General features: G+C 38.5%; 1 protein-coding gene across 7 annotated transcripts in view; it reads left to right on the forward strand.

The window, feature by feature from the left end:
• ABCA5 (ATP binding cassette subfamily A member 5) overlaps nt 1-13,267 on the forward strand; it is a 60,096-nt gene that overhangs the window by 29,526 nt on the left and 17,303 nt on the right. For all 7 annotated transcript variants that reach the window (XM_073311237.1, XM_073311235.1, XM_073311239.1 and 4 more), the window contains 9 exons: nt 222-423; nt 2,045-2,214; nt 3,351-3,478; nt 6,852-6,989; nt 8,303-8,416; nt 9,170-9,340; nt 10,311-10,424; nt 11,613-11,750; nt 12,357-12,431. In XM_073311237.1, coding sequence (XP_073167338.1) covers nt 222-423; nt 2,045-2,214; nt 3,351-3,478; nt 6,852-6,989; nt 8,303-8,416; nt 9,170-9,340; nt 10,311-10,424; nt 11,613-11,750; nt 12,357-12,431 — 1,250 coding nt within the window. The remainder of the gene's footprint in view (nt 1-221; nt 424-2,044; nt 2,215-3,350; nt 3,479-6,851; nt 6,990-8,302; nt 8,417-9,169; nt 9,341-10,310; nt 10,425-11,612; nt 11,751-12,356; nt 12,432-13,267) is intronic.

Consider the following 13,267-nt stretch of genomic DNA (forward strand, 5'->3'; position numbering starts at 1 on the left):
TCTCTGTCTTTTGGGTATATGCTGGTTGCGTAGGGGATCAGAAAGGGGTTTTTCTGCTTCTGTACAACATTGCACAGTTTGTTTAGAAGCATTGTATAGACTTTCTACCACCATCAATTGGCTACTCCTGAAGGCAGGGTGACACATCACATGATCCAGTGACTTGATCAGGAAAGGTAAATTGTATGTTTCCATTTCTATCCCCCTTTCTTTCCATACAGATTATAGCATATTTAATTCCCAGTCAGCAGGCGAGGAAATGGATACAAAATCGTTTGATGAGATGGAACAAAGCCTACTGATACTCTCTGAGACAAAATCATCTGCAGTAAGCAATACCGCTCTCTGGAAACAGCAGGTGTCTACTATAGCAAAGGTTCACTTCCTTAACTTAAGACGTGAAAATAAGTCAGTGGGAATTATGTAAGTATTAAGATGACTTCCCGTTTCATTTACCAAAATCCATTTATGAGTGTCAGAAGTTCAAACATGCTTACATATGTTTTAGTAGTTTGTTTTATACCTGTGGTGTATAATGTAGCTTTTCATCATGGTTTTTAAACTGGACATTAAGAATGTTAGATGAGTTGGAGGGCGTGACATTGGAGTTAAGCTCTTTAGTTTATGGAGACGATGTCATATAACTGGCAGACATGTTTGAATTAATCATGGTGTTCTTTGCTGCCATGGAAAATCAGTGTAGTAGGCTTGAACTTACAATGAAGACATAGTGGTTGCATCTTGGAAAAGGGGCATTAGAGAAAGTGTTGAAATGCAGAAGACGTAGAACAAGTGGAATCTTGTATGTGCTGTGGAAGCTTGATCAGTGCCGACAATTCCACCAAGGATTAGGCTAAAAGATGTGGCTTAGCCATGAGTGCTGCACAGAAACAGATGAAAATATGGACTGATCAAAACATTACATTTGGTACCAAAGTGCAAATTTATCACACCAGTGTACTAACAGTATTACGCTAGGGTCTGGGAGCAGCTGCATTAAATGAAGCAAACATCAGAAAGTTGCAGGCAGTAGGGATGAGAGTTTTTTTTTGAAAGATGGCAAATGTAAAGTGGAATGATTTTAAGACAGATGAAGTTAAATGGCGAAGGGAGGATGTGAAATCAGGACATGGGAGTGATTACAATCAAAAAGATCGCAATGGTGGGGACACTGTAGAACAGGGGTTCTCAACCTTTTCCTTTCTGAGGACCCCCACAAAATACTATAAAAACTCCAGGGCCCAGCGGTGTCGGCTCTGGGCCGGGGGTGGGCCCTTGGGCATCAGTATAGTTTGACTTCTGTTTTGGGTGGGCAGGGATTCGGGCTCTGGATTTTAGCCGCAGGGCCCCACGGCCCCTGTGAAAGGGTTCACAGACCCACTGTTGAGAACCACTGCTGTAGAAGACAAACAGCTAATAGGATGCCAAAGAAAATAATGCAGACACAACCAAGGTCAGTCTGACCTAGAGGCTGACCACTGCCTAGATGGTGTGACATCATTTGCCGGGGCATGATCAGGCTGGGTTTATTGGAGGAACAAGATCATGAACAAGAGTGAAGGGTGATGCTGTGCTCCCATGTTTGCAAAGATGCCTTTGGGGGAAAAAGAGGGTGGTGATGATTGTGTGTAATGTAGATAAGCATGGCTATCATAATACTTGCTGCTGCTGTTGAATATTTGCTTCCCTAGGCATGAGCCTCTTCTGTAGGTAACACTGATGATAATATGATGTATATACTATTTTGGTTACGTTGCTGCCTGCGGTAGCCTCCAACAATCACTTCCTTTTTTCCAGAGCAATTTTGAATTATGGTAAGAAGTGAATAACAAGCTTTGCCTTTTATATATTTAGTTTTCGTTAACTGTAGTCTGTGGACTGAATCGGGGTATTTATGATTAGACTTCCATTAACTGAAATGATAATGTCTGTATCTATAGTGGGTCTGAGGCTGACACCTGAGGGACAACTTTTTTTGAATAATATGCAAATAATGTGGATCAGTTTCCAGTGAACTTTACTTAAATCACTTTATTTCTTTCAGGTTGTTGCTTTTTTTAGTTTTTCTTGCAGTTCAGATTTTAATGTTTCTTATACATCACTACTTCAAAAATTCTGTGGTTCCCATCAAACTTTCCCCAGATTTGTACTTTCTGAAGCCTGGAGAAAAATACAACAAGTACAAAACAAGTCTCCTCCTTCAGAACTCCACAGGTGAGAAGAAAAAAAAGCAAATACAGTTATACTGGATTACTGTCGTGTATTTAATACTCCAGCTTTAAGAAGGTGTTTTTAAACATTTAAACATCCCATTGGTATGAGAGATTAGACCACACATAACGTGAAGGGAGGTGGAATGTAGCCTGGAGCTACAAGAATGATCACTGCAATGAATGGCTGGTGGTTGAATTTTTTTTTAATTTGCAACTTAGAAAACATAAAAGCATCTAATATTCTTTAACATGGGAACATTCCAGTGTTAATCAGTCATGGGTGATGACTAAAGCTGAATAAACCTCTATCCAAAATTGATTCAAACCAGAGCTGTCAGGAGCTGTATGATTAAGATCCAGAAATTCTTCAGGTTTTCCATTGTGGGGCATTCTGACTCTGTATGCTGCTGTGGGAATGAAAATGGCTTTCTTAAATGACCCACCCATGCAATTTAAGGGTGGGACTTTCAGAAGTTCCCAGCGCTGAAGTCAGTGGGAGCAGAGTTAGGCCAATGCTGAGCACTTTTGAAAAGTCCACCTTAAAAGTAGCGTGGTTAAATTCCATATCCATCCACCCTTATTTTTTTAAGGTTTTGCTGGGTAAAGTCCATGAACCTCTCGTCATGACAATAAGAAAAACGCATTGGGTGTCCAGTATCTTAGACACACGCCGTTTGTATACCTTATAACCTCCATTGTCTGAACCCTGAATTCCAAAAGAGAGTAATGTCCGATCCATGATAAATAACTCCAGTTAAAACGAGTCTCTCTCACTGAAACCTTGAGTATCCAAACTTATCCAAGTGCCCTGTGGTATTTTTATAATCCATTTCTGAACTATAATTTACTTTAATGTGATGTACACAGCAAAAAACCTTCCTTTTTTCTACGTTTTTTGTGTGGATGTTGAAGGAGGGAGCTAAAATCAAAACATAAGCACTATTTAAAATATTTGAAGAGTCTATACATGTAGAGAAACAACAACAACTTCTCATAAAGAAGATTATATGGGAGAATTACTCTCTCTCTCTCATTATCTTGATATAAATGCGTTCATAATTTCAGTGTAAAGTTTGCATGCAACCAGATGCTTTTGTGATGAATAGTCATGTCTTCTTCCTTATTGCCTTATACTAGGATCAAATATTGATGATCTCATCAGTGCTCTCAGAAGCCAGAAGATATTGACTGAGATGTTCAATGACAGCGATTACGTGTCGGCTGCACCCCACAGTGCAGCTTTAAATGTGTCGCTTTCAGAACAGGTAAGGAAGATGGGCCCATGTTGTGGTGCTGCTGGCCTTTTCTGGGTACCGCAGAAGTAGTTTTTGGTGCTCGGTTCTCTAAAAGATGTTTTCAGGAGATGATACAATTGCTCATATTTAAATTAGGGCTGTTACGCAATCACAGAATACCATTTATTTAAATATTTTTGGATGTTTTCTGCATTTTCAAATATATTGATTTCAGTTACAACACAGAATACAAAGTGTACCATGCTCACTTTATGTTTATTTCTGATTACAAATATTTGCTCTGTAAAAAACCAAAGAAATTGTATTTTTCAATTCCCCCATTAAAAGTACTGTAGTACAATCTCTTTATTATGGAAGTTGAACTTACAAATGTAGAATTATGTACAAAAAAACCTGCATTCAAAAATAAACCAGTGTAAAACTTTGGAGCCTACAAGTCCACTCAGTCCTACTTCTTCAGCCAATCGCTCAGACAAGTTTGTTTACATTTGCAGGAGAGAATGCTGCCAGGTTCTTGTTTACAATGGGACAGGCGTTCTCATGGCACTGTTGTAGTTGGCGTCACAAGATATTTATGTGCCAGATGTGCTAAAGATTCATATGTCCCTTCATGCTTATACCACCATTCCAGGGCACATGCGTCCATGCTGATGATGGGTTCTGCTTGATAACAGTTCAAAGTAGTGTGGGCCAACGCATGTTCATTTTCATCAGCTGAGTCAGAGGCCAATATTAGAAGGTTGATTTTTTTTTCTGTAGTTTCCACATCAGTCTGTTGCTCTTTTAAGACTTCTGAAATCATGCTCCATACCTCGTACCTCTCAGATTTTGGAAGGCACTTCAGATTCTTAAACCTTGGGTCGAGCGCTGTAGCTGTCCTTAGAAATCTCACATTGGTACCTTCTTTGCATTTTGTGAAATCTGCAGTGAAAGTGTTCTTAAAATGAACAGCGTGTGCTGGGTCATCATCCAAGACTGCTATAACATGAAATATATTGCAGAATGCAGGTAAAACAGAGCAGGAGGTATGCAGTTCTCCCTCAAGGAGTTCAGTTACAAATTCAATTAACACATAATTTTTTTAACGAGCATCATCAGCATGGAAGCATGTCCTTTGGAATGGTGGCCGAAGCATTGAAGGGGCATACGAATGTTTAGCATATCTGGCACGTAAATACCTTGCAATGCCTGTTACAAAAGTGCCATGCAAATGCCTGTTCTTACTTTCAGGTGACATTGTAAAAAAGGAGGCACCATTAATCCCCATAAATGTAAAGAAACTCGTTTGTCATAATGGTTGGCTGAACAAGTAGGACTGAGTGGACTTGTAGGCTCTAAATTTTTACATTGTTTTGTTTTTTAGTGCAGTTGTGTAACAAAAATATCTAATTTTGTAAGTTGCACTTTCACAATAAAGAGATTGCTCTACAGCACTTGTATGAAGTGAATTGAAAAATACTATTTTTAAAATTATTTTTGCAGGTCAAATATTTGTAATAAAAATAATAATATAAAGTGAGCACTGTACGCTTTGTATTCTGTGGTGTAATTGAAGTAAATATATTTGAAAATGTAGAAAAACATCCAAAATATTTAATACATTTCAATTGGGACTCTATTGTTTAACAGTGCAATTAAAACTGCAATTAATCGCAATTAATTTTTTTTGAGTTTGCGTGAGTTAACTGCAATTAATTGACAGCCCTAATTTCAATTAGAGTGATAGTAACAGTTAAATATAGTCTGTGCTATGCAACCCGAACCTCCACTAGCCTTTCCAGACACTTAGGGTTTTTAAAGAATAAGTTAATTCTAGAACTTTTCAAATGTGGGGTAATGAAGAAATGAAGAAAATACTGCTTTCTGCCTGGCAGAAGATAGCTTGTCTATTAATAGACTGGAAATTTTAGCAAGGTAAACGTACCTTCAGTATACTAATTACACTAGCTTAGTAAAATTTCCATTGCATATTTTTCCATATTGAAATCAAAAGTCAAGAGAGAACTTACTTAATTTGTTTTTATATGCCTGACAGTATGTAAATGCATGGCATTCTAAATCAATTATTTCATTTGTAAGTTATCCAGAATGCTGTGTTTACAGTCTATGTGCCTGGGATGTGAAAACATGAATGGTACCACAAGTGATTACATTTCTAGCTGAATCTAAGACTCATTCTTTGGTGTAATTGACATTGATTTCATTTAAATAAAAAACAAACCCTCAGATTTGCAGTCCTTCTAAACACCTTTCATTTAAAAAATAAAAAATAAAATAAAAGATATTTTAACGTATGATAACAATGGATTAATACTGTAAATGAGGGAATTTCTTTAAGTGTATTTTACTTAAACGGTCTTTTTAATTAAACATCAAAAACATCTGGGTGTTTAATATACTAAATCTGTGCACCCAACACGGTCTCTTTTCATATTAGACTGTCAGCTCATTCTCAGTTCACCTTCGCAGCTCACCCAAACTGCTCTTGCAACAACGCTCTAGTATGGAAAGAGAAGTGCGTGTCTTGGAGTGCGTGTATTAATATGTAAATCAAAGCACTGTCTTTCAAGTCCAACGTGTGATCTGAAGTGGAAGAACATGGTAAGGTTTGAAGAAACATGGATTGTACCTCATGTTACTAAGAGGAAACAATTTGCAACACGAAGGTCCTGCCTTTTGTTCCCATTTCTTGGTAAAGTTAACATCAAATTCCTCAGCTAGTGTAAATTGTTATAGCTCTGACTTCAGTGGAACTATAACTGTTTATACCAGTTGAATATCTGCCCCCATATGTCACAAGAGTGGTCTGAGGAAAAGCTCGGTGTAGCTCGAAAGCTCGTCTCTCTCACCAGCAGAAGCTGGTCCACTAAAAGATATTACCTCACCCCCCTTGTCTCTCAAAGACCATGGGACCCAACCCTGCTGCAACAGCAGTGCAAACAAGTATTAAAGTTAGATAACAACCAACCTTGTAGCTAAAGGGCACATTTTCATAAAGTTATTTTCATTGGAATTAATTTGGTTACGTTTCTGCCCTTTAGATTGTGAATATTTGTACTGCATTACTATACTTTTTAGGTTTCAGAGTAGCAGCCGTGTTAGTCTGTATTCGCAAAAAGAAAAGGAGGACTTGTGGCACCTTAGAGACTAACCAATTTATTTGAGCATAAGCTTTCGTGAGCTACAGCATCCGATGAAGTGAGCTGTAGCTCACGAAAGCTTATGCTCAGATAAATTGGTTAGTCTCTAAGATGCCACAAGTCCTCCTTTTCTTTATACTTTTTAGTAAGTTCTGTATTGTACAAAGGGTTTCTTCTAACCATAACCTTCAGTGCTAACCTTCATGTTGCAAATTTAACATGGAAAATATTTTTCTTTGTAGAGCTCCATTTTTACAGCTGTATTCAACAGCACTATGGTGCACTCTCTGCCTGTTTTGATGAACATCATTAGCAACCTGTTTCTCCGCAACTTAAATGTGACTGAGAATATTCAAATCTGGAGTAACCCATTCATTCAAGTAGGTGGAGTTCAAATCAGGAAGTATCATAGGCTTAAAATTGCCTAATTACAAAGGAAACGGTAGCAAAATCACAGTTGTGCATGCAGTTTTGTGGCTTTGACTATTTAGGCACTTCTTGAGGCTAGCCCTGTATTGGAGCATGTGACAAAATGTAGCTATAAGTCAGAACGATTCAATACATTTCTAAGCGTGGCCATTTAATTCAAGCCGATTTTATTACTATCTTTTTCACCATTTAAAGCTTCTAAGGTAATTAAATATTGCACATTAAGCAGTACAGCTTTGAATTTAAAAAATCATATTCAGATCTTTTTAAAGATAATTATACATAGTAAATATTTATATTATAGTGATGCCCGAGGGCCCCAATCCAGGGCACTCTACAAACATAGAAAAGAGATGTTTCCAAATCTAAGGACACAAACAGAGTATGAGTAGGGGGTTGAAATATGACACAAACTCAAATTAGTATGGTGATGAACTAGCACACCTTTGTTGTACTGTAGGTTTGGGCATTTTTAACTGGTGGTTGGAGGTAGCAAGAAAAGGAGTGGGAAAGGGAGAGGGCAAGAGGAGTGATCAGAGCTTGTCACCCACCTAGCTTTGATTAGACTGTGGTAGAGGTGAGTCATAAGGAGGGTTCTGGAACAGGATAAGGTAGAATTTTATCAGAGTTTTTCCCATGTATAAGCACACAGTTGTATAGGGTTGAGCTGATGGGCAGTAAGGCTGGGAATGTTGGCGGAACGAAGGTGGAGGTCAATGTTTTGGTGCGTTACTAGATCACCTGGGTAGGGTGGATCTCAGTTTTGAAGGGCCTTAAAGATAAAGACAAAGCGTGATATTCTAGTCCTGTTGAATTTAATGGGAGTTATGCCATTGACTTAATTGGGGCCAGGATTTTCACTCAAGAAGCTTGTATTTGATGGGGAGGTGAACGAGGAGCCAGAAGAGAGACTCAAAATGTGCGATAATATGATTAAAGAAACAAGATGATCTTAACAGCAGAATTCTCAATAGACTTGAGAGGAGCAAGGCTGCAGTAATCAAGGATAGCAAAGAGGCGGTTACAGTAGTCAACTATTCATAGTTGCCATTTTCTTTCTCTTCTGACCATATTATTTTATAAAGTGCAGAAAAATCTGCACAGGACTTTTATAATAAGTTGCAACTAAAGTGACATTGTTAGGAGTCTAGGTACAACAGCACAGGAAATCATGTTTAGAAATTTAAAAAAAAAAGTTTGAGGAGTTGTTTTTTGTCTCTAGTATATTCTGATTTCCCAGTGCCGAAGTCTAATTATTTTTCAGGAGACTGATGACACAGTTTTCAGACTGGAGGCTTTTTTTCAAGCGATGTTACTAGGAATCATTGTAACGGGGGTGCCACCATATTTTGCCATGGAAAATGCAGAAAACCATAAGGTAATCTTCAATTTGAACTATGCAGTTTGGGTCATTTTAAATCTTCAGTATGTAAACAAATATAAAACCTTCTTCTAAGGCCATTACTGGATGATATAATCATGCAGTAATAACTTGGTAATGGCTGTTGTCTGGGACGCAATGGTGGGATTATTCGTAGAGTATACAACAACTTCAGAACCAAGTGGTGTGTCAGAACTCCTCAATTTTCAAATAAATTTAAATGTGTCTGTTTACTGGATGCACCTACCCCAAGAATAAATGTACATAAAGTTATATTTTATATAAGACTAACAAGTAGTTGCAGAGACAAATTATATGACTCAAATACGAATGTGAGCTGAAACAGGGGATTTTTGCATATAGAAGAACTAGCTGTAGATTTGGAGATGGAATTGGGCACTCTAGTCTTTTCATAACCTACTACCAGCTGGATGCCTAGCTGAAACTAAAGAAAGTAGGATCATAGAGGGCACTCAGTCCATATTCATACTGGATGTTTTGCTTCTATCCCTTCTTCCCAAAACTAGCAAGTTCTTTTGTGGAAAAATGTGGATACACAGACCTCCTCCCCGGCACTTAAAAATTGCAAATTGGGAATAACTCCAGTGAAGACACTAGAATGACACTAGTGTAAAGCCTGTATATTTGAGAGCAGAATTAGGCCCAAGTTGTGTAAGCATTAATAAGAATTAACGTAACTGCCATTTGTGGCATTTTTGACACCTATTGTAATTTTATTTCCTCTAACAGATCAAAGCCTACACTCAGCTTAAGATCTCCGGTCTTTATCCATCTGCTTACTGGAGTGGACAAGCCATCATTGACTTTCCTTTATTTTTCATTATTCTTGTTCTGATGATAGGAAGCTTATTTGCATTTCATCATAGTGTTTATTTCGATACTTGGAAGTTCCTTGCTGTTGTAAGTCTAGTTTTATTTACTACTCTGTTCTCATTAAAGTTCTTTATCAAAGTATATAAGAAATATGACGTGTTCGTTTTTGTTTGCTGGTCGGAAAAATTTCACCCAATGGTATTTCACTGGAATTTGCCAGATCGCTGAAATCTAAATGTTTCATCGAGGCCGTTCAGTTTTGACAAAGTTCTGACAGAACCCAGTCTGCCAGGCAGATTTCTGTTGGAAACTTGACTGGCTTCCTACTAGCATGCCCACCTGCTAGGCTACTGGGGTTTCCAAACTCCCACCTTCACAGCAGCCTGCCTGGCAGATAGACAGCGAGCTGAGAGCCCCAGCTCCCACACTTACGGCTCCTTAACAGCTGAGGCTACAAGAGTACCCTGTTCTGGGGAAGCCTGCCAGGGTCCCCTGCCCTGAGGCTGGGGATCCCAGGCCTTCCAGGGTCCATACTTCTCGAGCCAGAGCTCTTCTCTTAGGTGAGAACTATGAAACTTTGAGTTTTCCTTTGACCTTTTTGTACTTGGCATGCTATCATTTGACTGCGGTTCCATCCCTCCCTCCAACATGCCTGCTCTTGTTTTAATTTCTGTAAAAGTTTGTGAAATTAATCGAGGATGAAACTTGCAATGCTTACCAAAATATGCATATCATTAGTGTTTATGTGAGACCCGATAGTGCCACTTGAGAAACGATTTAAATTTAACTGAGAGATGGGACTTGCTGCCCTGCTTGCATTTTTTAGCAGACAGTTTTAATAGCACATATCATGCTGAGTACAGCATCTCAAAACAATTAAATTAGCTTTTAACTGACAGAGGATCAACTGGAGATGAAAATGTACTCTAAAAGTATTCAGGCATTTACAAAATAAATGTCAATAACAGCTTTGTACCCCTGGGTATACGGAGTACTCTGACAGCATGGTATATGATGAATCTTTCTAAGAAATGTCTTTTTTTTTTTTCCCTTGTAGATCTTTTGCCTTATTGGCTATGTACCATCAGTAGTTCTGTTCACTTATGTGCTCTCTTTCACCTTTAAAAAAGTGCAAAATACCAAAGAATTTTGGTCGTTTATTTTTTCAATGGTAAGTCTGCCTCTTGTATTTAGTTAACTTTAAACATGTTTTCCCCTCAAGCCAAATCAACATTTTTTTTCAGTTATCATTTCTGGAAAATAATTCCCTCATATTTAAACCATTTGACATTGCTCGAACTTGCATCTGAAAAGGAGAGAAATTAAGTAAACGACAAAGGGTTTAACTATGAGGCAATATACATGTTTCTTTGCTTCTGTTCCTTGCCACAGCAACACACGCTTTTGAATAGTTATACTCAGTGTGGAATAAGACAAGGGATTACTTGTGTCACAATCTTGGGGCAGGCTGTTCTTTCAGAGAACATCTTCCAGTCCCTCGAGTGCACCCCTTTCTGGTAGCCAGCCTGTGCCTCCACTTCTCTTTGGTGTAGGATCCTGCAAGCCAACCACTTTCCAACCGGGTCTCTGGATTACACTTCTCTGGGTGCCAACCATGTTACCTAGTAGGTGCAGCTGAGCCAGAGTTCTATTTTTGGCAGCCTGTGGTCAGTAATAGTATGCAGAAGCAGTTTCTTCAAAACAAAGATGCTCGGATGGTACACAGTTGAGAGAAGTGGATTTAAAAATAACAAAGACCTATATGCATGTTGTCTTACCCATATTTGGCATTCCCCTACGTAGGCATGACAATGTTGGTGTCCCCCATTCTCTCTGAGCACCAAGTTACACATAACTTGCTCCCAGACCCTGGGTCTCAAGTCAGTCTGTCTGTATGTCAAGCCTTGCTGCGTGCTGACTGTGTGCCTGTTAGCTTCCAGCTGAGCTGACCGCTTCTTCCCTCGCTTTCTGCCAGGCAACCTTTTTAACCCCTCAGTGTTTTTTTTCATATCCGCCCTAGCCTTGAAATAGGAAAACGTGCTCATTTGGTCGGTGCCAGCCAGGTAGGTTCTTTCCCCCAGTTGAAGGCCCAGTGGGTACCTGAGAAGCTGTCTCATCTGTGTCATTGTTTTACCCATCCTAGGTACCTTTACAACCCCCCATTAGAGCCTGTTTTAACTGCACTGAGTCAGGCAGCAATATAAAATTGAACAAGGAAACCGAATCATACATAATGTTCATAAGAAATAATACAGACAATTTTCTAACTTGTCACAACTTGTATTAAATATTATAACCATGTCAGTTTGTGAGATAGGCTTGGATAAAAATACATGGCTTTTTTTTTCTTTTTTTTTAGACTGCTTTGATCTCTACTGCTGTCACTGAAGTAGCATTCTTTCTGAGATATTTCATGGTAACCACCATTTTTCATTATGTCTTCTGTGCCTTCATTCCCATCTATCCTCTTATTGGATGCCTGATTACTTTTATAAAGGTAAGCTTTTGGGGTGTTGGGATGTTGGCTGGTTCCTTTTTATAAGGAATTTAACTTGAGAACTTTGAAAGTCACTTCAAGGGCCCTAGTACATGGGCTAATAGAATGAATACATACATACATACATATATATAAAGTGAATGGGGAGTTTTGCCTTCTGCATTGACCTGTAATATGCCTGATGGCCATTTAATGGGTTATAAATAGCACCAACTGCTGAAAAAGTTTCTTTTATTATCCCCTTGTTGTAAGCTAAATGTTTTATTTTCAGAATCTGGAAGAAACAGAGCATTTGTTAAATACATAAAGGCAAATTCCATGTCCCTCTGTCTGTGGAGTTGAGCTGTTTTGATTACTGGGAGCCTGCAATTGACAAAATACATTGGTCCTGATTCTGATCTCTCTCTACATCCATGTAAACAAGGAGTGACTCCACAGAAGTCAATGGAATTGCACTGATGTAAAGCCAGTGCAAATCTGAATGAGGCTCATAAAGTGTATAAATAAAATGTCTTAAATAATTCATTATAATTTGCATTTAAATTTAGTTGTAAAATGTGGCATTTGATGAAAAGTTCTTTGTGTAAATATTCGTCACGTTGTCAGGTATCATGGAAACACCTACAAAAGAATGAAAAATACCATGACCCCTGGGACAAACTCTTGGTAGCAGTTATCGCGGTAAGCACCAGTTGTTTGTCAAATACGTTAGGAAATGTTAACTTTGAATGAAAAGCCACTTCCTAAAGACATTCCTGTTGTAAGGTGTTCAAGAATTTTATTTTTGCTTATAACAGATAGTGGATTAACTACTGCTCTGCAGCCAAAAAATGATTACAGAATAGGCAACAGCGGCATAAACTGCCCCACTCCCTCAGCTCAACACCTAGTGCCCCAGCAGTGTGGCTCAGCCCTACCCTTGGAAGATAAGACTGCTGATTGGGATCATGGAAGAGTTCAAACTTTGTGTGTTCGGTCATTAGCCTCCCTATTGAGTCTGCCAACGAGTGCCCAGCTGAGATGTTGTTTTTGTGATATAGTCTCTTGTCTGCTAGGAACTGGACTGAGACATACCGGCTCATTTAACTGAGTCCAAGTTACAGCCTTCACATAGTAACAAAGGGTCTGGCCTACGACAGATTTGAGTGGATTCTTTAAAAGAGAAAGTTGACATATCCAGTTTACTTAAAATAACGTATTCCTCTCCTCTCTGTTCTGTTTTGTGGGCCAAACTTCAGAAAACCATTTCAGAAATATTAATTAAAAAGTACTGATTTAAAACATATTTCACTCTTAAATAACTCATTTATATTTTATACAAAACTGGAAATATATTCTAATTATAACAACACAGAGCACTTATGCCATATGAAACAGTTTTTGGAAATATACCCATCTGACTTCCAATGGAATTAATTAGTGACGTGATTTCACTGCCTTGGAGTCTGTCATGAACACCTTCCTGCTGCGAGGGAATCAACATTTCATAGAACTCATCCCATGGACAACTGTTTTGG

This window comes from Lepidochelys kempii, chromosome 14 (assembly GCF_965140265.1).
Source record: "Lepidochelys kempii isolate rLepKem1 chromosome 14, rLepKem1.hap2, whole genome shotgun sequence".
NCBI classification, from domain to species: domain Eukaryota; kingdom Metazoa; phylum Chordata; order Testudines; family Cheloniidae; genus Lepidochelys; species Lepidochelys kempii.